Here is a 23,665-nt window from a genome sequence, read left to right as displayed (position 1 = left end):
ATTCAAAAAGTAAGATATTTTTCATTCATTTTTAACATGAATTATCATAATGCATGCATTAATCATTTTATTTTTGACGTGAAAAATAATTAAAACTAAAAATACAGAAATCAGTGCTTATATAAATTAAATGGTTATTGTTGCTTCTTTTTTTTTTTCACTTATCAAATATGATATAATAATCATTACATGCATATCAAATATGAACAAATTTTGTATAAATTCTTTAATTTTCTTTTTTAATTAAATGTTATTTGTGTAAACATTTTTATCGAATAATTTCTATAATTAATTTATATGTATTACAAAACTAGTTACAATATGATACATAGTAACATAGTATTTTATACCAGAAATTATTTGCAATAATTATTTTTTTTATGACATTTTATGTATAAATAAATATATTTATGATTTCTTTAAATTTTATTAATTTTTTGTAAAGAAAATAACAATGTCTAAATTACTATATTATTATCTTATTGTGTCATAAGAATTAATTAGGATTACATTATAATTATATATTATAATTTAAAATATCGAATAAAATAGATAAAAACAATTTAGAACGTCGAAAATTCTGCTTATTTCTCCGTTTTATAAATTTTCATCTATATATATCGAAATAATCAAATTGCAATGATACATTTAAAGAAATAAATATCAGTATTTATCTCAAATTTTTTCAATTTAACTTAATTCAGTGAACTAAAATTCTTTATAATTATAATAATTTATACTGTTTTTGAAGTTGATCTCTATGTAATCCTAATTATATTTGTATTCAAAGACACAACAATTTTTTTTATTATATTTATTATTTTACTAATAAGTCTAATTATAAAAATTATCTTTATAAAGCTTTTTGTATTCTTAACATAGAAGATTTTACTATAAATATAATATATATTATTTTTGTTAATATTTTTATAATTTTCATATCGAAATTTGTTCTTTTATTATAAATTTTTTTATTTATAAATCATTTTATCATTACACTATCATAAGAAATATAAAGACAATTTACATCTTGCATTTTGATTGCACAAAAGCTGTGCATGTTTATCATTTTTTTAATTATAAAATAAAAATTCAATTATCCATTTAAAAATTATTAAATCCTGCTCTATCATATATTCTCTATATCAATCATTATGAATGATTGTTTTTATGTACATATAAAACTCTTACATATATAAACAAGAATATAGACTCTTCAATATTTTTCATTTTATAAATATAAAAAATATTTTGATAATTTACATTTTTTGATGAGATTAAAGTAATAAATTAAATTATTTCTAAATTAGAAATAAATTTTAGATTATATTCATCTTTTTTTAAACCTAGTTATTATTATATTAAATTAAAAATCAAAAATAAAAGCTTTAAAAGTCATATTGTCATGTGAACAGTTTCATTGGAATGATACACAAAGTTCAATATTTGAACTTCATTGATATAATATTTAATACTGATGTAAATAAATTTTTACTAATTATTAATTTAGCTAATGTAATTATATATTATTTTACCAAAATAATATAATAACTCATTGATTGAAATATTTCATTCAATAAGAAGTTATTAATATATCAAACTTGAAATTAAAAAAAAAAACTTTGTGCCTAAATGACAGAAGCAGTCAATATTATAAAAATTAACTAAAATGAACTAAGCGCAATTCGATCCAATGGTAAATTATTTTCCATATTAAATATTTCGTGCGTAACGAAATTTTGTCATCAACTACTACCTCTACTCCATGGTTGTTCTGTGGCAGATGCAAAAATTAAATAAAAACAATTAGTTGCCATGTTTATTCCTGCTGCTAACCAGAATACTGTATGCCAACGTGCCAATGTTTCCTGTAATACATATGATACAATATAATTATATAATAAATTTAATATTTTTAACATATAAAAATATTATAAAAATATAAAATCACATGTATTTATACTAACATGTCCTTGAACAATCATTCCAATAACATATGGAGCTAAAAATCCACAAGCATTTGCAGCAGCATTTGTAAGTCCATAAAGAGTTCCCGCAAATCGAGGTGCTAATGCAATATGATTCATTTGATTTCCTGCATAAACTGCACCTTGTAAAGATCCTAATCCAGCAAGCATCATCATAACCATCATACGATCACATTCAGCCCAAATAGCACCAATAAAACTGAGACTGGGTCCTAATGAAGCCACTGTGTTCCATAACTTGAACGATGTTAAAGGAGATAAAATCTGACGGGCAAGGAGAGCATCTGCGAAACTTGAAATACCGAGACCGACTAACCAAGAACTTAAATAAGGCAGTGCTGAAAAGAATGCATCCTGTTGTACATCGAAATGCAAAATTTTATCCATATATGTTGGTAATTCTGTCAAAAGTGTATAAAACGCCCATGATTGTCCACATTGTGTAATAGCTATAGCCCACATGGGCAATGATGTAAATATTGATAACCAAGGAACTCCTGTATCATTTTCCTGTTATAAAATATATTAATTTAAATTTTATTCATTATAATAAAAAAATAAATTTAATTTAAAATTGAAATAAACCTCTTTTTTTTCTACAGTAGCTTCAATATATGCTCTTTCTAAAGGATCAATTTTTGTATGTTGTGCAGGTGTATCAAACACAAAAATTAGCCAAAACGCGTACCATATAATACCAAGCCCTCCAAATAAATAAAATGCAAGAGGCCATCCACCCCAAAATTCTAATGAACAAAGCCATCCACTTACTGGTAAAGATATGACAGTTCCAAAATTTGCACCTAAATAAAAACAAATGTGATAAATCAAATTTATTATGAATATGAGAATAATGAAAGAATAAAAATAAATTATACCTGCATATACTACAGCAGCAAATTTGCTTCTTTCTAAAGGAGGTACCCAGAGTGCTAACATGCTATGCATTGCAGGGAATGTAACACCCTATTTATAAAAAAAAAAACAAAATTTTTAAGTTTTTCAAATTCATTAATTTATAATATAGTTATATACCTCTGTAAATCCTTCTGCTACCCGTACAGCTAAGAATGGTATCAATCCTAAATAAGCTGCAAAAGGACTAATTACAGTCAATACAGCAGTCAGAAATACTCCTAATCCATATATGAGTTTTCCACCAAATTTTTCTGCCATTCTACCACCAGGAACATTTGTAGTTACATAACCAATGAAAAAAGCACCCAATATAATACCTTGTATTTTTTCATCCCAATTAAATTCTCCTGCACTCTTTGAAAATTTATATTACTTTTTAATATAATTGCAATTATCAACTTTCTTTTTTAAAATTCAAAATTAATTTTGTTTATAATAGATTTTTATAAAATTTTTATAAATTAAAATATTTTCAAAATATATTAGAAATATATAATATTAAAATATCTTGACTAAATATTTAAAGAACATAGATACATAATAAGATAAAAGCAAAAAAATGTAGGCGTTAAAAAACATGTTGATCTGTTTAGGTCATACTAAAAATGATAAGTTTGTATGAATAATATGATGATAAAGGCAAAACTAATATTAACATTTGATTTGCATCAGTATTATGTATATAGAATATTACACATATTATGCATATAGAATTATTGTATATATCAAATTATAAAATATAATTTAGTACTTATTTAATAATTATTTAATTTTATTATATTATATATATATTATTATTTATATTATATATATGTTTAAACATATTTATGTTGAAAATATATTTAATATGAATAATATTAAAAATATGATTAATATAAATAAAAAAATATTTTTAACATATTAAAATACTAATTAAAAATAATTGATTAATTAAAGTTACAAACCAATAAACTTATTAAATAAACTTACTGGTATAAATGTTCCATTAATTGGTTTTTCTTTAGGACAAACATCTGTGGTATCATTATCATCACTATGTGGTACTGCTGTTTGATTAACCATTGAAACAATAGCCACAGATAAATTCACTCTCATGGCATACACAAGTGCAAATCCTAGAAATCCTAAAAAACCTAATGTATGCCTTGCTTTTATGCATGATTTTGTATCAGGTGGAATATCTGGTATAGTAACTAAAAATAAAATTTTACATAATTAAATTTATTAAGATTTTAATTATTTGATAATTATAGAAAATATATAAAATTTATATTCTTTCATAAATTGTTAATTATTTTAAATTTAAAAATTTTAAAATCTATATAATATTTTAATCATTATCTTCTTTTGTAACTGTTAATTCAATTTTTATATAATATAACTTTCTTTCTTTTTTAAAATATGATTAAAATTATAATATTATAATATATATATATATATATATTATAATTAAATAAAATATTAAATAAAATATGTTTATATTAAAATATTTAGAAACTTATTTATATATATTTATATATATTTTGAATGCTAATAAACTTGTAACAGAATTAAACTTTTGAAATATTTAAGATTTAAATATGCTTTTCTGCATTCTCTTTTAAATAATAAAATTTAACTTAATTTTTAACAATTATAATACTATTTTGATTTATTAACCTGGTACATCTTCTGATAATTTTTTATAAAATTTTTGATTCTTTCTCTTTCTTGACATTTGTTATTATGTGTTTTTAGTATATTTGTATACTTAATTGCAAAATTTTTATTTATATGTTATAAATATATTAAAAATAAATAAAAATTTAAAGCATAATCATAACATACATTCTTAAAAGAAAAATAATCATTAAAAAGTTTTCAGAATGTCCGATCTATGATCCGCATAAAATAACATTTAGAAATTGCTTGACAGCTGACAGTATTGCGAATAATTTATGTGTCACCCTATCAATTCTTTGTTTCCAAACAATGCCTTCCCACGCTACGAGGTTTTTGGAAATATCTTAAAGATACAATAATATAAACATATTTATTAAAAAAAAAATTTATATACAAATGAAAATAAATTGTATAATTAATATAATAGCAAAATATTAAAAACATACCTTTTTCCAAAAAATCATTAACACACAAAGGCTGATCATCTCTCGAGATACTAGGATCTAATACTTCCATGTTGTGCGCTTTTTTTTAACACTTAATACTTTCACAAAGAATTCATTAAATTTTAACCATTAAAGATATATTTTATTTATATATAATTATATTTTTTTCATTTATAGCATTGATATGATAGTAGAATGATATGTAATTTAATAAAAAATTGTGTGAAATTTTAATGTGATATGATGCGTATCAAGTAAATTGTCGTCTGCTGTCATCATCGCTGGCGCGAATTGCTGCGCGCTCACGTCATTTAAGGTTAATACATACATATTTAAACTTGATTGTACATACTTACTTATATGTATATTTGCGCAGGCGCTTTACTTTTTTTAAAACTCTTTATGCTTAATAAAATTAATTAAAATATAAATTAAAATGTAATGATTATATTCGATGATTAAAATGTATTCAATTGTAATAAAATTATATTATATAAAAATTATAAATTTTGCTATGTTTGTAAATAAATATATAATTTATATATATATATTGCAATATATTTTGTATTACAAAATTACAATAAATTTTTGTAACTGCAATAGAAAAAACTGATTACGTAAGTAACTTATTATCTACAATAACATAACTTATTATTTATAATACTTATTATATAAATCATTTTAATGATACTAAATTATTTAATAAAATTTATTATATATACTTTAGAGAAAATTAGATAAAAAGAATTATTTTATAAATGATGTTGATATGATTGTAATATTTTATTATATTCAATTATTGAAATAAACTTATTTTTTCTATTTGATTTCATTATAGAATAAATTAACATATATTATTATAGAATATATAATAGGAAAAATTTATTAAATTATTCAGAATTTTATAAAAAAAATTATTTATAATTTAATCAAAATAATTGTTTATATGCAAAATATAATATTGCAATAATAATTATAAATCCAGTAATTTTATAAATTAACTAAAATTAATAGATATTTTTCTTCAAGAAAAATAATAGTGGTTATAATATAATTACATTTTTCTTATTAATTTTCATATTATTCAAGAATTTCAACAATAATATTGATTCATGAAATATATGCAAAAATTTTAACAAATATATTTTAATGAATTGCAATTTCCACTCCAATAATGGAAGATTAAAAAAGTTGTTTAATGCTAATTTCATTAGCTAAGATTAACAACTATATATAATATTTAATACATTTTTTTCATATATTTTATAACTATGTGAACTCTAATTTTTAAAAATTGTGTTGTTTGACATAATACTATTCTATTATTCTATTTCACTACTTAATTAGTAATTTTTGTTGTTTATTGGAATTTTATAAATATGAAAAATATATAAATATTAATTATACAAATAATTAATACCTTGCAATAAGAATAATATATACTAATATATCATTATGTATTGTAATTTCTAATATTGTAAAAATTTTGTCTTTCCTAAATAATAAATTTTTTATTATTTCTAAATTCAAAATATTTAAAATTACATATAAGTATATTATTTTTCTTAAATATAATACACATGTGTGAAATATCTACATGTACTGGTTTTTTTTATTAAATATTATAAATATATTATAATAATTAAAAATTATATTATAAATTATAAATTCCTTTATATTTAATAATTTTCAAATTAAAAAAAAAAATAAATTGCAGAAAATAAATATATTGAATTATTTTATAATAATTACTTAAGTACTGTTTTATATTTCATGTCACATAATTAATATATCATATATATATAAACAAAATACTATTTATATAAAATAAAATAATATAAATAAATTGAAATTATAAATTTTTAATACCTAAAACCACAGCACTTGTAAATTTATAAATTTATAACATTTCATTATTCTTATTTTACATACGAGTAAATAAAATAAAATAATTACATTTAATTTGTAATTTATCTAATAATATTTCTATAATATAATGCATAAATTTTAATTGATAATATTAAAAACAATAATTGAAATTTTTGCATTTTAAAAAAAAAATCTTTTATAATTTATCCTATATAATAGAATTTTCAATTCATACATGATTACTTTGATCAATTAATATAGTAAAGTATTTATAATTCAAATATATAATTAAAAATAAATAATAATCATTAATTTTTATTGAGTTATGTGGAAAATAAATAAAAATAAATATAAATTTAAATTATTTCACTTGTTTATATATATTATATCAATAAGATAACATAAATAAAAAAAATGTAGATAAAAAACAAGTAAAAAATACAAAATTTAAATGTAAAATTATACATTGATTCATTAAAACAGAATAATATTTAAAAAATAGAATAAAAATATTCCATTTAACTCAATATAACAATCGCTTTTAACATTAAAAACTGATATATTTTTAATATAATGATATTAAAAATTTTATAAATTGGCTATTTCTTAATTATATATAAATAAAAATCAATATTAATTAATTAGTTAATTAATTGATCAATATTAATTAGAATAATCTAATTAATAATTAATGCTAATCTAATACTATTTCAAATATCTATATACAAATACATAGATATAGTATGATGAAAGGAACGTCATACCATGATAATGTATATTTTATTTTGTAATATATATTCTTTGGTAAATAAAATAAATAATTCATTAAAATAATAAAATTGGATACATAAAATAATTAAAGTTAACAATTTTAAATTCATTTATATTTTCTTGAAAACAAAAAATTAAAATCTAATAAAAAAAGAATTATTATAATATTCTAAAAAATCACAGGAAATATGATAAACCTAATTTTTAATTATTTCATATTTAATTAATTCAATAAAAAATTATTAGAAAAAATCCAGAAATAGATTGACATAATTAATCAATAAAATATTTAATAAATGATAATAAGTCTCATATTTTGTATTAATATACAAGATTTTCTTTTGCGTAAAATATGTTAGATAAAATTTATTTTTCAAATTAATATAGCCTTTTAATATTAATGTTATATTTAATGTTAATATTAATATTTTCAGAACGAAATTTCATTTATAAAAAGGAAATTTATTAAAAATGCTACCAGAGCATTAAATGAGATATTCTAATATATGTACGCAGCTAGTTTTTACATTAATAATTATTTAAATTTATTTTTATTACCAACCCACTGTAGAAGGAACATGAGAACCAACTGTAAAATCTTTGTATTGAGAAAAAACACAAATCTAAAAAAATATGATAAATAAAATTAAGAAAGAGAATTTAATATTAATATCAAAAAATATAAATAAACTAACCTTATCTTTTAATCGTTGACAAAGTTGTAATGCTATAGTAAGCAATACTAAAGCATCATTTAACCATGGAACACTACACTCTGCTTGCTGTGTTTCATACTTAACACTTCCATGTGCATTTTCCAATTGATATATTGCTAAAACTAATTTATAACTTTGGATATAAAAACTAATAGCCAAATTCTCTGGAAGATTAGGATTTAATGATTTCTGCAATAAAAATATTTAATGTATGATATATGATAATAATTATACGAAATATCATATTATAATTAAATATTTACTAAAAACATTCACTCACCATATTACGACTTTTAATCAGATCATCAATAGTTTTCTTTCTAGGAACAATTAAACTAGTACGACTGCGTTGAAGACAACCAAGAATATTTCCTAATACATGCATAACTTCATCAGATGTTTTAAAAGGATAATGTCGATCAACATTATCTATGTGAGCAATTGCTTGTTGTAAATGATTAGCAGCATCTTGTATTTGTTGTAATTTCCAAGGATGTTCTGTTTGTATACTTGTCCTCATATTAATATTTTGCTGACGTTGTATTTTAAAATTAACTTCCTATAAATATGTTTTTTTAAATTATAAAATATAATTAATTGTATTAATTAATTACTATACAATATAATATTAATTATATTAATATTAATATTAAATAATATTAATTATAAAATAGAAAAATAATTGATTAAAATATTGAACTTACTGCATTTGTAATACTGTCACCGGTTAAAACAGCTACACATTTTACTTGATCATGTGGTGCAGCAAATACAAATCTGTCCGTTTTATTATGTTGATCATTGCCAAATAATGCTAATGGAAATCTTTGTGCACATTCCTGTAGTATAAAATAAAATAATTAATAAAAAATAGAAATTATTTTTTTAATTATTTTATTAATAATTCCAGTTGTATGTCTTTAACATACCATTAAAATATTCCTTAATTGTGATAATGAAGAATGAACTTCTTCATGAAGTACCCATTCAAATTCCATTTGCTAAAAAATTATATATTTTAAATTTTAATTAAAAAAATATATAACATATATGTCATAACATATATGACATAAACATTAATTCAATAAATTAATTTAATTAATATGTAATGTATATATATATTATAAAGAATATATCATATATATAAATTTTAAACTATTAGTTTTTTTTATTATTATAAAATGACAAGATAAATTTAAAATATTATATAAATGTTAATATAATTGTCATTTATGATAATAATATAATATATTATAATATAAATTTATAGATAATAATATAAATATAATAATATAAATTTATATTATGTTAATAAATATTCTTTAATTATTATATATGAAAATATTATAAAAATTAATACTTTATTTTATACTTTCTTTTATACTTTAAGTTTTCATTTAAATTTTGTGCGTTATAAAATTTATTTTGCAAATGTCTATATGTTTGAGTAAATTAATATTTTCTAAAAATTCTGATATTTTATAACTATATAATTTATTAAAATATATTTATTATATATATTATGTTCATTCAAGTATTTTATATATCGTTTTGTGAATTATATTGGCTAAGTGATAAACTTACATTAAATGAATATTTTTAAATAATTAAATCAATCATTTTATTAGATAATAAATATTATGTTTCATGATTATATATATATATATATTTTTTTTTTGAAACAAAATTATTAAATTATATATTTATATACATTTATGTAAATAAGATTAAAATGTGATATTAAAATTCATTGAAGAGAACATAACCACAAAGAACAGCATGTTTTAACAAGAACAGCAAGAATAAATTGATTAGTTCGACGATAGATAAGGTAACACTATCATCACGAACCGCGAGACGATGAGGTCGTCTAAGTGATTAGATAAACGGTAGACAAAGGCAAATAGCTTACGAGATTGTGAGCCTCCTCCTTCTCGCAGTCAGCCATTTTCTCTATCGGATGATACTTGCAGTTATTTCCTAGTTACAAGTTACAATGTTTTAAATACATATGTGCCTAATCTTTAAGTTTCTTTCATTAATTTCTATTTTTTTCTTCATGTATCTCATTTGTCACTCATTTCGCAATCAAAGATTATCGTCACATTAAAAACAGAAGATAAATCTGATCATCTACTCCGATGTGAAATTTTGCAATCTGAAATAGATAAATCGTTATCATTGTAAGATATTTTTTCATTCTAGAATTAGTAATTAAAGAAATTGACTTATTGATAAATAAATATCAACGAATATAAATAAAACACCTGTATCACTTTACATAAAAAGTATCTTCTTATATAACTTCTTATATATCTTATGATCAAGTTCATAATATATGATTTTTAAATATGTAAATAGTAACAAAATCAATTATATTATTTTATATACTTAATATATTAATATATTATATATATATATATATATATATATATATATATATATATACTTAATATATTAATATATTATATATATATATATATATATATATATATATATATATATATATATATATATATATTTATTCATATTTCTATATACTTATGTATATAGTATAAAAATTTTATTATATTAAAAGAATATTTTAAAATTATATAAATATATATATAATATGAGTATAGAAATATAAAATATATATAACAGATATATACTAACAATTTTAAATTTTAAATAATATTTTATAAAAAATTATTTATTAAAATTTATTAAATAAGAAAAAAGAGTATTTTTTTTATTTATCAAATATATTTATTATATTATATTTATTATAAGTAAATTTTATATAAAATAATTTTTTTGACAAAATTTTATATAAATATTTAAATTTTTATATTATTTTCAGGAATTTATTTTATTTTATTTAATTTTATTTTATTATAATATTTTTTATGTAATTATAAAATTATTTTTATAAATTTAATTTTCTACAAAGAAAGAATCATGAGTCTTAAATTGTACTATGATTTATTATCACAACCAAGTAGAACACTTTATATATTTTTAAAAATTTGTGATATACCATTTGAAGCAAAATTAATAAATTTAGCAAAAGGTGAACAATTTATATCAAAGTATCAAAATATTCATCCCTTTCAAAAAGTACCAGCTATTGAACACAATGGTTTTAATATGATAGAAAGGTATAATTATTTTATATATTATATATGTTTTATAAAATATATTGTAATTAATAACAAATTATAATACAAATTATTATAAATAAGTAAATTTAATTCTTAGTTAAATATAAATTATAATTCATAATTATATATTCGTATATATTTATACAAATATAATAGCTTATTTTATAAGATTATTATTATTATTATATTAAAAGAAATGTAAATTATATTTATTTTGAAAAGTATGAAAATAAATTAAACTTAATAAAATAAATTAAAATTATAAATTAACATTTCTAGCTTACATAAGAAATAGAATTACTATTTCATAATTTTTATATTATATATGTTATTTATATGTTGATAACTTGTTATTAATATTTTTTAATAATTTTTTATCTTTAATTTTTGAGTAATGAAATAAATAATAACAGAATATTATAGAATAGAATATAAAATAATTTTTTAAGAATAAAATATTAGCATTAACATTATAAAAAATATTATTTATAATGAAATTTATTTACATATCAAGTAATATCATATAAAATTAATTTTTCATTATAATACTTTATTTTAATTTTATTTTTTAATTTTATTTGTTTTTATTTTAATGGTTTTTATAAAACGATTAATTATTTTCAAATTATAATTAAAGAAATTTATAAATTGTAAATTTAAATAATTTTATAATTTATTTTAAAATTTAAAAAATATTGAATTTTGCAGCGTTGCAATTTTGAGATATATCTGTAGAGAATTTAACATAGCTGATCATTGGTATCCTAAAGACTCAAAACTTCAACTTAGAGTTGATGAATATCTTGAATGGCATCATTTAAATACCAGACTACATTGTAGTATGTATTTTCTTAAGAAGGTAAGAAAATTTCATTATATATATGTAATATATAAAATGATGTTAGAAATTTTATATTCTTTCAAGTTTAAATAATTATATATATTAATTTAAATATATAAATTTTATGCTATTTAGTATTTTTTCATTGAAAATTAATTTTTTTTTTTTATAGTTTTTAATACCAAAATTAAGTGGACAAGAAACAACAGTGACACAAGAAAACATTATGAAATATGAAAAAAATATGATTAAAATACTTGATGTTTTAGAAAATGTTTGGTTAAAAGACAAAATTTTTTTAACTGGTTCTGAAATTAGTATTGCTGATATTCTTGCAGCATGTGAAGTGGAGCAAGTTCGTAAGTAATATATTTGAAACATATATTTATTAAAAATAATAGTAAAAATAGAAAAAATTATCTGAGATAATATTTAATTAATTTATATGTACATTATTATAGGTTGTAAATAAAAAAATTCATACATTATAATATATATAATATTTCAATATTTCATCATTTGTTATAATATATAAAAAAATAATAATTGTTAAAGAAATAATTTATTTTTAAATACAATATAAATTTAAAAAATAATTACAGGAATAGTTGGATATAATCTCCAAGAAAATCGACCTCATATAGCTGCATGGATGAAATATGTTGAAAATAAAACAAGTCCTTATTATCAAGAAGCACATATATTTTTAAACAAGCTTGCAACTAAGACAAAACAAGATGTAAAGAGCAAGATTTAAGATTTTATTCATCATATATGTATTAGATGGGTATAGCAATTTGATTTTATATAATATAATATTTTTAATATTTTCATTTTTTTTGTTTATATTTTTATATTTACTACTGTTCATTTAAGAGTATCATTTACATAAAGATTTATATCATTGAGTATAATGATATATAAAATATTATATATAAATATAATTACTAATTCTGATACTGTTTATACATGGAATGAACACAGCACAGTTATATATATATATATATAAAACTGTATATATTGTAAATGGATTTTAATTTTATACATTTTTATATATTTGTGTGTATATGTGTGTGTGTGTATGTTTAATTGTGTGTGTGTAATAATTGTTTTTATTTGTACTTAAGAAGTTATTATATTATACTATATTCATATGATTGTTTTAAATTTTAAATTTGTATACATATATAGTGAGAAGATAAAGGTTTTAAACAATAGAACAAATATGATGATTTATATTTTATTTTACATTCGTTTATATTTTCATTTATTATGCAACTATATTTTTAAATAATTATATAAATAAATAACAATATCTTTTAATTTCTAATTGAAATTTAATTCAATCAAGTTGTATAGATTGTTAATTACATAAAAAAATATAAATATAATGTAAAAATATAATAATTAAATAAATAATTTTTACATAATAATATAAATATAATATAAATATATACTAATAAGAAGTTTTGCAAAATAGTAAAGATATGAAAAGAGGACTTTGTTTATCATTTTTAATTATTAATAAGTGAAAATTTATTAAATTTCCATATTTATATAAATAGTTTCAAAAAAAATTTTGGTTACACAATTGCTCCTCGAACAATCTATTACAAAAGTAAAATTTTGAACATTCATATCTTTTTTTGTTAAACATATTATTAAAGCTAAAATCACAATAATATTATTGTCATTAATTAATATTTATTATTTATAGTCTTTAATATTATAAAATAACTTAGCATTATAAAACATTTTTTATGTTAAATAATAATTTTAAGTGAGTTTTTTTAATTTTGGCATTTTTTTGGGACATCTTTGAACGTGAATATACCAATGTTTTTCTTGACACCGTTCATCACAATAAAATGCCATTTCACATCCTAAGCATTTAAATTTTGGTCCGATAATACCACAATTCGAACACGTAAAATTATGCAAACTATTTGGACTACGATTCATTTTACCAAGATGTGGTGTCTCGCAATCTCTAGATTCGTTTGTTGATACATTTTTTGATAATTGAGCATGTGATGAGATTAATGGCATCCGATATGATGCTGGAGGAATAATAGATGTCATTGTTTGAGAATCAATAGCTGAATTTGTTTGTGCAAAATTATCTGTATTTTTTACGAGTCCTAATCGATCAAATAGAAAATTTTGCATTTGTTGATACTTTGTATTTTCATGATTTTCTTCGTTAAAATTATTATCTTGAGTTTGATTAGTCACATCGCGATTAATTGATTTGGCACCATTTGATACGTGAGGCGATTCTGTATCAATTATATTTGTAATGCCAGCAGTCGATAATGTATCTGTATCAGTTCTATTGTAGGTTAATGTATCGCGTTGCCTATCAAAAGAAGCAGCAGCAGCAACAGCAGCGGCTGCAGCAGCAGCAACAACATCCGGGATCATTCTATTACGAGAAAATTGATTATTTGCTGAATATCCGATTAGAGGATTTCGAGCCAGAGTCTGATGCGAAGAAGATAAAGATGGTGATGATAAAAACAACGATGGTAAACAGGTTGAAGTGGCAATGTTATTAGTAGTAGAGTTTCCTCGAAGACGATCAAATTCCAAATTATTCGAATGTTGTAAAGTGTTCGTCGATGGAGAGGAATATCTCACAATTGGATCTTGTATCAAAGGAAAACGTTTATCCATATGTTGCATTGATCGTAGATTTTCTTGTATAGGAAAATGATACCCTGGTAAAGAACTCGAATGTAAACGCGGATGATATGGATAAGTACCATAAGGACAAATTGTTGGATGATAACTTAAGGTAGCACTATTGTAAGGATCGATCTATAATTAAAAAATTTATATAATTATATAACGTTATAAAAATACTTATTTAATTCTTTTTAATGAATATTTATAAACTGTATCAATTTACAAACAATTATATATATATATATATATATATATATATATATATTTTAATCTATTAATTATATAATTTGAAAGATTTTTAAATTTGTCAAAACAGAATAATTAAAATGCATTTATTTTAATTCTACTTACTGTATAATTGTTTGGATAAAATTGTGTCGTAGAAATAGGCGGACAAATACCAGGGCGTAAAGGTGGAACTGCTGCGATAGGTTGTGAAAGAGTTACAGATGTTCCAATATGTAATTGCTGTGGTTGATGATGGCATTGCAATTTTTCTGCATTACGTTGAGATGCTACATTCATTATATTGTTGTTTATATTAGGACCTATCATTTTTGGTATTTCGGTCCCAGAAACTTGCTACGGTATGTTATAAAATTATGAGAATAAATTGGAGAAATTTCAAAGAATATTAAAAAATTATAATAAAATAAATGATAAAAAAGAAATAATTCTCACGCCTGTAGTATTCTCTGCTGTTGTAAACGAGGCATTTCCTGAGGTTTGTAATTTAGGTTTGCTTATTGGAGCTTGTTTTTTTGATATTCGGGCCAACCAGTTACCAAGAGTCGGAAACTGTTCAGTTATAGAATGATTTCCGCCATTCCTTTGTACAGAATCAATCGGAATTTCTTCTCCTTTATAATTTTGTCGTAATCTACTATTCATATATATACATATTCATTTATATAAAATATAGAAATTTACACGATAAAATATATTTTTTTTTTATTAAACTTACGTAGAATATTTCTGATTTAATACCGTCCGTGGAATATCAAATTGAGTTTGTTGAGATGAACTCGATGAAACCTGAAAACAAATTCAAACAAAATTTTTTCCTTTTCAAAATTTCTTTCTTTATCGTGTTATGTATTAATGTGATTATTTTTTTTTTACAAACCTTTTGCGCATTTATAGGACTTTGACGGATTTTCGAGAACAAAACTTCCTCTTGATTGGATTCATAAAAATTAGATTGTGATAATATATGCTTTCTTGACGGGGAAGGTTGTTTGTCAGCGTTCGTTATCTCGAACGTCTCACTCTCTTGAACAGATGTCGGTACTTCTACGCAGCTAGCTATCGAACTTATTACCGGTCCAGTGTCAGAAAATTCAAGACATTTGATCTTTTCCGATTCTTGCGTTACAAGACGACATTGAGGAAATCCTTCCATCGATTTACTCCTTTCGTCTTTTTTTTCTTGAGTCGCGCGATGATTATTCTTATTCTGAAATTGAGCAATGTTTTTACAATTATTTAACGTTTTTTTATCGACATCACGACCCGAATTTTCACTATCAACATCATCGATATTGTTCCCCGTAGGCGTAACTCGTGCGTGTTTTTCAAGATCCGAAGGATCTTTGTCCACGGAATCAGCCTGAAGAGGATCCACAGATGAAAACGTTGGTTTCATCAGCTCTTCGTCAACGGGCCAAACTTTCCTCTCCGAGACTTGTAGCTCCTCCTCGTCTTGATTCGATGATATTAGACACACCCTCGGTAAAATTGGTGGGCTATTTCGAATTTCTTCCGGCAATATACAATCCAAAGATGATCGTGGCGACAATTTTGGCGGCTCGGGTGACGACGTTGGAGAAACGTTATCCGCTGAAATGTCCATGTCCGAACTTCTCTCGTTCGTACACGGATTATCGCTAGTATTGACACTATCGTCATTTACATCGATCACCTCCCTCGAAACTGAAAGCGCCGCAGACAGTTTTCCGTGCAACTTCGACAGATTTTCTATTTGCTTCTCGTAACGATTCATCACCTGCCTCAGTCTGGTGCTTTGCTGATTATTCGAGTCGTTCGCCATTTCCTTGGCCAACTCCGAAGCTTTGCCACGTAGCTCGCGAAGCTTCTGTTTCAATCTATTCCGCCGATATTTCAACTTGTAGCTATCGCTACTCAAAGATGCTAGGTTTGCGTCTTTTTCATAGAGCATATCATTCCAATTTGGACTTGTTACTGATTCGGGCGTCGCGTCTGTGATGATTCTATAGTTTGACTCGCGCTCTGATCCAGGAATCATTTGAGAATTGTCGTATCCCTCCATCTCTGTTCCCAGATATGTAATATTTACTTATTTACAATTTTATATAAAATCATGAATAGTAATAAAAAAAGAAGAAGAAGAAGTAAAATTACAATTTTACGACAAGATTATCGTGAATTTTAATATATCAAGTTAAAAGTAATTTTTAATTTTTATTTTTTTAATAAAATTATACGAAAGATGGTAAAAATATAAAAGTTTTTTAATAAATCATTGTTACCTGTATGCACAATTTTTTTCAGTCTCAATGGAGGCACTTTATTACCACTATTCTCTTTCGTCGTCGAGGTAGCTTTGATACATTTGTCGGTGCACAGATCCTGCATCCCTTCAGCCGCGTTCGAACCGCAGAAATTAGTCAAAAACTCTTTGATCGAACTTTCCACGTTCTCCTCTCTACCTTGGCCAGAATTCCCTCCTTGCGATCTCTTCTTCTTTTTATTTTCTTTAACGTTATCCTTCTCGTGTTCCATGTCGTTATTATTTCTCCTCGTTATCACACTCAGACTTCCAACACTTGAAATTTGAGGAACAACATAATTCATCGAGCTCGCACGATCTTTCGATGCTACTCGTTCTTCGCGATTAATATTTCCTCCCTTACGAAGTTCCTCGTTTAACAACGTACCGATTCGTTTCACAGATTCTATTTCCTCTACGTCCGCGCTGCTCGATTTTGGCAACACGAACGATGACGAGTGACCCTTACGAAAGAGTCTGGTTGGTACAGACGGTGCTGGGCGAATGGGTAATGAACGATTCGGTTGTACTGGTATCGTGCATGGTCCACGATCTCGTAAAGCAGTTGCTAAGCTGCCATTTCCATTGTAATTTAATTTACTTGAACTATCTGCTATTATAATTCGAGGTTCTGGAATACAACGAGATGTAATGCAAGGGAAGCAAAACTTTTTGATGTCTAATATAATTAATAGAAGGAGTGCAAGAAAAGAAAAATAAATGTCTTCTACGATATTTAAATTTCATAAGAAATTAGAATCAATAAACGTGCGAGGATTAAAAATATAATAATAAATAATAATTTATCTTTTTTTTTCTTATAATAAACGACTTAAATTTCGTATACAATGTTTATTATTAGTAAAAAATAATAATTACGTTATTTAAATATATATTTAGTCTCGGAAGGGAAGACACTTATTTATCGATTTTACGAAGAAACTTAAACTTAATTATTCATTATGTTAATTTTTAATTTTCAAAATGTTTTATATCCACGTGTCTTCATTCTTTTTAAACAAATTAAAAATAAACAAACTCTTGTATTTTCATTTTGTGAGAACAATTTCTTTTTTTTTTTAACAAGTATCTCCCTCTTTAAACTGGATTTAATTATCGTCAAATTAATGAAATAATCGATCAATTAACAAATTCTTCAATCTAATTGATATATACTAATCTTGTACCTAGTACAACGTTTGTAGAACACTTCTCGTTTCCGTTTTCCATCTCATTAATGGTGCTCGTCTTCACATCGCAGAACTGCTTTAAAATCGTTTGTTTCCACGTGTTCTTTTCATCGGTCGTCAGATCGACAAAAATGGGTCTCTGCTGATCATACTTATCTCCCGGCAAACAATCGAATTCCTCGATCAATCCATCGGTTTTCGAATTCTTTCTGATCTTTCTCAAAATATCGCGCAGTTCGAAATTTGTTTGAATCTCGCTGGAACTAGTAATTGGACAAACATCTTGTTCCTCCTCGAAATTCGTCCCATTTCCGCAATATAAATGTTCACAGTTCTTTCTTTCTTCTTCCTTGCCACTCGAAGATTCTTCGATTAACGTAAAACTTACGGAGGGATCATTGATCTTCTTGTAAACGACACTGTCGCGAGATATCATTACCTTCGGCGAACAGTCCTTTGTGAATAATTTACACGTAGATTTCTGCTTCTTCGATCTTTCCCTTCGTTTTTTCGGTGAGTTATTCGATTGGCAACTATCGAGTTCTTTCATTTTCTTTCTTCAAAGTACAGTGGAAGTAATAGCGGTTTGTTCGTGACAGAACAAGAGAAGAGGGATAACGTTCTTTCTTCGTATCGATTATTTAAGTCGATATTGTGAGACAGATTAATGATTACTTTTTTATATAAAATATATTCGACTCTTGGATGAGAATGTTTTATGAATAAAATTAAATGTTGTTGTTTAACGTGATTTTTATGGTATTATGAAATTAATAATTTGGAATAATAATGTAAAATGATGAAGCAGATAAAATGATAGTCGAGTTTAATGATAAAGAATAAATAAATTGCATCCATTTTCGATGAATCTTGTAAAAGTTTGTTGAAAACATCGATATATTTATAATATATATATGTTTTGTAAATATTTATCAAAATTGAGAAATAATTATAAAATTATAAATTTTAAATAAAAAGCAATTAAAGTTTAAATTAGAAAATAATGTTTTTAATTAATATATCTACTTTTCTGATTCATTATAAATCATCATTCGTTTCTTTTTTCCACTTTTTTTACATAATGAATTTGTCATCTTAAATCAAATTGTTTTAAGAATTGATTTATCACATGAAAAATATAAATATTACATATTATGTGCTTTCTTTTTCTCATTTCTTCATACATTCATTACATTAGATTTATAATATTTAACATGAACCATTATTATATTTAATTTTATGTAGATAAAAGAAAAAGTTCATAAAAATTTTATAATTTATAACAAACTAATTCGACACAAACAAGTATATTATATTTGTCTTTTTATTTTGTTTTATATAATTTTAAATCCTCCTAAGAAATATAAAAATAATCTTCAAAAATGAAAAATATTTTCTATTTTATAATTCTTTATCTTGGAACGATTATATTGAAATAAATTTTTTATTTGCATCAGAATAAAATTTTAAATATTGTAGTTTTAATTCAAGAATATTAATTAAATATCAATTATATAAATTTTTTGTCCAATAATTAATTTTTATCATAGCACGTGGTTTAATATTGCGTGTGTTTATTTACATATTATTTACATAATTATTTTTTATGTGCAATTCTTAATTTTCTTCATACTCACGATTCAGCAAATATATGTACATGTCATATTAAATATAATTATTATATTATATTATATATTATATATATTAATTATAATATATTAAATAACGTATTATTTAATTATTTCATCTTCATTTGTTCATCATGATCTCTGATCCCATGAAATAATTTTTTTTTTTTTTTTATATAAAACACGCGCGCACTAATATTAAATATCACAGTAATATCATTCTCAATTCACAAAATTGTATTTAATTATATTTCACAATTTTTAATCACATATTCAAAGAATTAAATTAAAGAATGAAAACATAAAAAAAAGACACAATAATCTCGTGCAATTTTATAAATTATTATAATTTAATAGATTATTAATAATTCAATTTTTTAAACGAATAAATAAATATGTGAAAAGAAAATGGATGCAATTTGATTCTTTTATTTCTTTAAATTCAAACTTATATTCGATTAAAAATGAAAAAAAAAAAAAACACAAGAAAGAACACTCTTGTGTGCAAATGCAATAATTCTGTTTTAAAAAAATCGAATAAATTGTTAATTGAAAAATAAGTATTATCGTCCAATTGAAAATCGTAAAAGAAAAATTGTATTTTCTTCAACGAGAATGCGATTTTATCCAACAAATCTAAAATCATTAAATTGAACTGAATTCAGTTGGCACGTGTATCAAAGTAGAGCGAGACGATGTCGCGCGAAAAGTGAAGGCAGAAAGCATGGAATCTTACACGTACGCTCATGTTTCCCACTTCTAGAAAAATTCTTATTAGGGAAACCCTTCGCAATTGGTCGACTAGAACGCAATCGTTTGGCGCAGCTTGGAAATATAATGTTTACTGGAAAGACATGCAGGAAAAAAGGACAATAAATATTTCCCTGGCCTTACTTCGAAAGCTATTTTTCGTTCTTAGATACATATGTACTATCTTTGTTCATCACAGATTGAAGAGTGGTTGGAACTTGATGCACGTGGTAGTTACAGATTGGTTTACTTTTCCCTCTTCTTTCTTTTTTACATTATGCATACATACAAGGATATACATTTATACCAAAAGGAACGATTTAAGCACAATACGTGATTCAAAAAAAAAATATTTTATAACAGCAACATGTGCTACAATATATTATACTTTGAAATTATTCAATACCAGTTTTGATATATTATTTCTTAAAAAGTTAGTTCGTTTTATCACTTATTTTTAACTTATAATTATCTTTAATTATTTTATATGATTTATATCTTGTTGTTATTATCAAATTATTAGAGTCATTTAATTAGAGATTAATTCTTTTCAACAAAAATTATTTCTCAAATTAAATACTTTTTTTTTGTTACTTTTTGTACAATACACATATAAATATATTATGTTATTCATTATAATAAATAAATTTTAGTATTTATTATACAATCATACATACATATATTTAAAAGGAGAATATATTCGTTGAAAGTTTTCATAGAATATCATGTCATTATCATTGAATCCGAAAATAAAATAAACTCAGTGATATATACTATATAGTGTAATGATTGCATTTCTATAGTTGCAAGTTCATCGGTTACATACTTACTATATATAGTCTAACCGTTAATATTGTTGCTATATTTACTGTATTTCTTATCATAAATAACGGGTCTAAGATACGAATTGAAAAAAAAACGTGTCTTTTTTGATTATATCGAAATAGTATTATCCCAATATGCTGTACGTGTAAAATGATCATTGTATGATATTGATCGACTTTTTTATTCTTCAGACACTATTTAATGCTTAAATGTAAAAGTTCCCCTTGCAAAATCGATTCGCCAAATAATCGTGTGTTGTATATTTCCCACGAGAACTCATCGGAGGACAGTTATTATTAACTATATAAAACATGATAACGCTTTGCTTTAAAAGGTTTTAAAAGTATGAAATAGAAAATATTGAATAATATTTCAAAATTTATTTATTACATGTTAAAGCGTTTGCGTTTATCATGATGCAGGATATATTTTATTTGATATTATTATAATTCTTTAATATTCGTAATAAATTATTAATCAATGTACTTTCGATTTGAAAATTTAATTGATAATAAATTACAAAGATTAATTTATATTGCGATGTTAATTATACTATTATTAACATTGATCTTTTAAAGATCCTGAAATTTTAAATAAAAGGTAAAAAGTAAATTTTCCTTTATCGATGAAACTTTATTTCAGTTGTATTTCGAAATCTAATAAATAATAAATATCCTTTGTATTTCGAATATTCTAAAAATATAAATTGTATATTTTGTCTGCAATATGAACACTTAACAAACGACATGTAGTCATATGTGCATTTTCCCACCTAGAGGAAAGTCGACGACATAGGGAAACTCGGCAACGAACGTACATACGAATAAAAGGGGTGAATCATCCCATCATACTTCTTCTTGCGGGTTTTCTATTTTTTTATTCGAGTAATAAAATCAAATCAATGCAAATTGAATATGCCATTCATGAGACTAATCTTACGTTAAAATAAAAATTTACGATTTTTTGCTTCTTCTTTTTTTTTTTTTTATTTTATTTTGTTGTCTTTCTTGTTGTCTTCTTTCTATATTATTATACTATTTGAAATATTATTGCTTATTATTTAACTTTTTTTTATCATTTAGATTATCAAATATAATTATTGTAATAACTACATTATATTTATTATATACTTATATATATTATATTTTTTAAAATAAAAAGTTTTTTAAAAATAAAATTAAATCAGTCAAATAAAATTTTCCTCTTTTACATCAATCAAAATTTTATTTGATCATTTTGATAAAATTAATTACATTTTAATAAAAAAAAGAAAAGATATTCTTTGTGACAACAAAATTGAATTATGTTGTCACATTACTATTGATCAAACAAACGATGCAATCGTCAGTTTACCATTTGTAAACAATGAAGGAACTTGTTTCATATCAATCCTTGGAATCAATTCTTTCTGGTTAATCTATTTCTATTTTTATTTAATCAACATATATAACAATAACATAAATATCTTCAATTATAAATCATTGAAATAAACCGCAATAATATATTAAATTGATACTTTGTGATAATTATTTGTTCAAAGAAAAACGTGAAGATTTACATATTTTATCAAATCATAAGAATAAATCAATATTTGGTTAAGAAAGTGTCTTTAATAATATTTAAGAATTAATTTTTTTCTACTTTTTTTAAACAACGAGTGCAAAAGATATTACTTTAACACGATAAAAAAAAAATTTTTA

At 22.6% G+C, this 23,665-nt stretch overlaps 4 protein-coding genes across 6 annotated transcripts; 1 reads left to right on the top strand and 3 right to left on the bottom strand.

Moving 5' to 3' along the window:
* Positions 1-1,720: 1,720 nt before the first annotated feature.
* On the bottom strand, positions 1,721-5,323 carry LOC409336 (sialin). The gene is made up of 7 exons (XM_016912862.2): positions 5,015-5,323; positions 3,876-4,099; positions 3,024-3,260; positions 2,867-2,954; positions 2,574-2,791; positions 1,968-2,498; positions 1,721-1,868 (listed from the first exon to the last, which is right to left on the bottom strand). Exons 1-7 carry the CDS (start codon positions 5,082-5,084, stop codon positions 1,746-1,748), a joined length of 1,491 nt encoding a protein of 496 aa, XP_016768351.1. The 5' UTR covers positions 5,085-5,323; the 3' UTR covers positions 1,721-1,745.
* Positions 5,324-7,949: 2,626 nt separating this feature from the next.
* LOC552331 (protein rogdi) lies at positions 7,950-10,420 on the bottom strand. The gene is made up of 6 exons (XM_624707.6): positions 10,283-10,420; positions 9,300-9,371; positions 9,075-9,209; positions 8,651-8,929; positions 8,350-8,559; positions 7,950-8,277 (listed from the first exon to the last, which is right to left on the bottom strand). Exons 1-6 carry the CDS (start codon positions 10,316-10,318, stop codon positions 8,209-8,211), a joined length of 801 nt encoding a protein of 266 aa, XP_624710.1. The 5' UTR covers positions 10,319-10,420; the 3' UTR covers positions 7,950-8,208.
* On the top strand, positions 10,307-13,265 carry LOC552314 (glutathione S-transferase theta-3). Its single transcript, XM_624689.5, has 5 exons — positions 10,307-10,553; positions 11,213-11,510; positions 12,222-12,372; positions 12,527-12,713; positions 12,957-13,265. The coding sequence occupies exons 2-5, from the start codon at positions 11,311-11,313 to the stop codon at positions 13,109-13,111; spliced, it is 693 nt and encodes a 230-aa protein (XP_624692.2). The 5' UTR covers positions 10,307-10,553; positions 11,213-11,310; the 3' UTR covers positions 13,112-13,265.
* Positions 13,266-13,865: 600 nt separating this feature from the next.
* LOC102654930 lies at positions 13,866-19,631 on the bottom strand. 3 transcript variants are annotated; one of them, XM_006569967.3, is made up of 7 exons: positions 18,760-19,631; positions 17,553-18,203; positions 16,169-17,334; positions 16,007-16,077; positions 15,724-15,925; positions 15,394-15,624; positions 13,866-15,174 (listed from the first exon to the last, which is right to left on the bottom strand). In XM_006569967.3, exons 1-7 carry the CDS (start codon positions 19,310-19,312, stop codon positions 14,131-14,133), a joined length of 3,918 nt encoding a protein of 1,305 aa, XP_006570030.3. In that variant the 5' UTR covers positions 19,313-19,631; the 3' UTR covers positions 13,866-14,130. The 3 variants fall into 3 exon arrangements, with proteins under 3 accessions (XP_006570030.3, XP_006570031.3, XP_016768413.2); XM_006569968.3 differs by having other exon boundaries at positions 15,724-15,922; positions 18,760-19,629; XM_016912924.2 differs by lacking the exon at positions 18,760-19,631 and having other exon boundaries at positions 17,553-17,848; positions 17,961-18,052.
* Positions 19,632-23,665: the final 4,034 nt, after the last annotated feature.

This window comes from Apis mellifera, linkage group LG6 (assembly GCF_003254395.2).
Source record: "Apis mellifera strain DH4 linkage group LG6, Amel_HAv3.1, whole genome shotgun sequence".
NCBI lineage: Eukaryota > Metazoa > Arthropoda > Insecta > Hymenoptera > Apidae > Apis > Apis mellifera.
Note: the sequence above shows the minus strand (reverse complement) of the source record. Positions and strands in the feature narration are given on the sequence as shown.

Excerpts from the sequence above, each read along its gene's own strand:
- LOC102654930 (XM_006569967.3), bottom strand. The coding sequence starts at position 19,312 with ATGAAAGAACTCGATAGTTGCCAATCGAATAACTCACCGAAAAAACGA. Across the intron at positions 16,078-16,168 it reads GTCCTATAAATGCGCAAAAG|GTTTCATCGAGTTCATCTCA; the intron begins GTTTGTAAAAAA and ends ATTTGTTTTCAG. Across the intron at positions 15,625-15,723 it reads CAGCAGAGAATACTACAGGC|CAAGTTTCTGGGACCGAAAT; the intron begins GTGAGAATTATT and ends AACATACCGTAG.
- LOC552331 (XM_624707.6), bottom strand. The coding sequence starts at position 10,318 with ATGGCTGACTGCGAGAAGGAGGAGGCTCACAATCTC. Across the intron at positions 9,372-10,282 it reads AGGAGGAGGCTCACAATCTC|CAAATGGAATTTGAATGGGT; the intron begins GTAAGCTATTTG and ends ATAATTTTTTAG. Across the intron at positions 9,210-9,299 it reads AATTAAGGAATATTTTAATG|GAATGTGCACAAAGATTTCC; the intron begins GTATGTTAAAGA and ends TTTATACTACAG.
- LOC409336 (XM_016912862.2), bottom strand. The coding sequence starts at position 5,084 with ATGGAAGTATTAGATCCTAGTATCTCGAGAGATGATCAGCCTTTGTGT. Across the intron at positions 2,955-3,023 it reads TAGCAGAAGGATTTACAGAG|GGTGTTACATTCCCTGCAAT; the intron begins GTATATAACTAT and ends TTTTATAAATAG. Across the intron at positions 2,792-2,866 it reads TGCTGCTGTAGTATATGCAG|GTGCAAATTTTGGAACTGTC; the intron begins GTATAATTTATT and ends GTTTTTATTTAG.
- LOC552314 (XM_624689.5), top strand. The coding sequence starts at position 11,311 with ATGAGTCTTAAATTGTACTATGATTTATTATCACAACCAAGTAGAACA. Across the intron at positions 12,373-12,526 it reads GTATGTATTTTCTTAAGAAG|TTTTTAATACCAAAATTAAG; the intron begins GTAAGAAAATTT and ends TTTTTTTTATAG. Across the intron at positions 12,714-12,956 it reads ATGTGAAGTGGAGCAAGTTC|GAATAGTTGGATATAATCTC; the intron begins GTAAGTAATATA and ends AAATAATTACAG.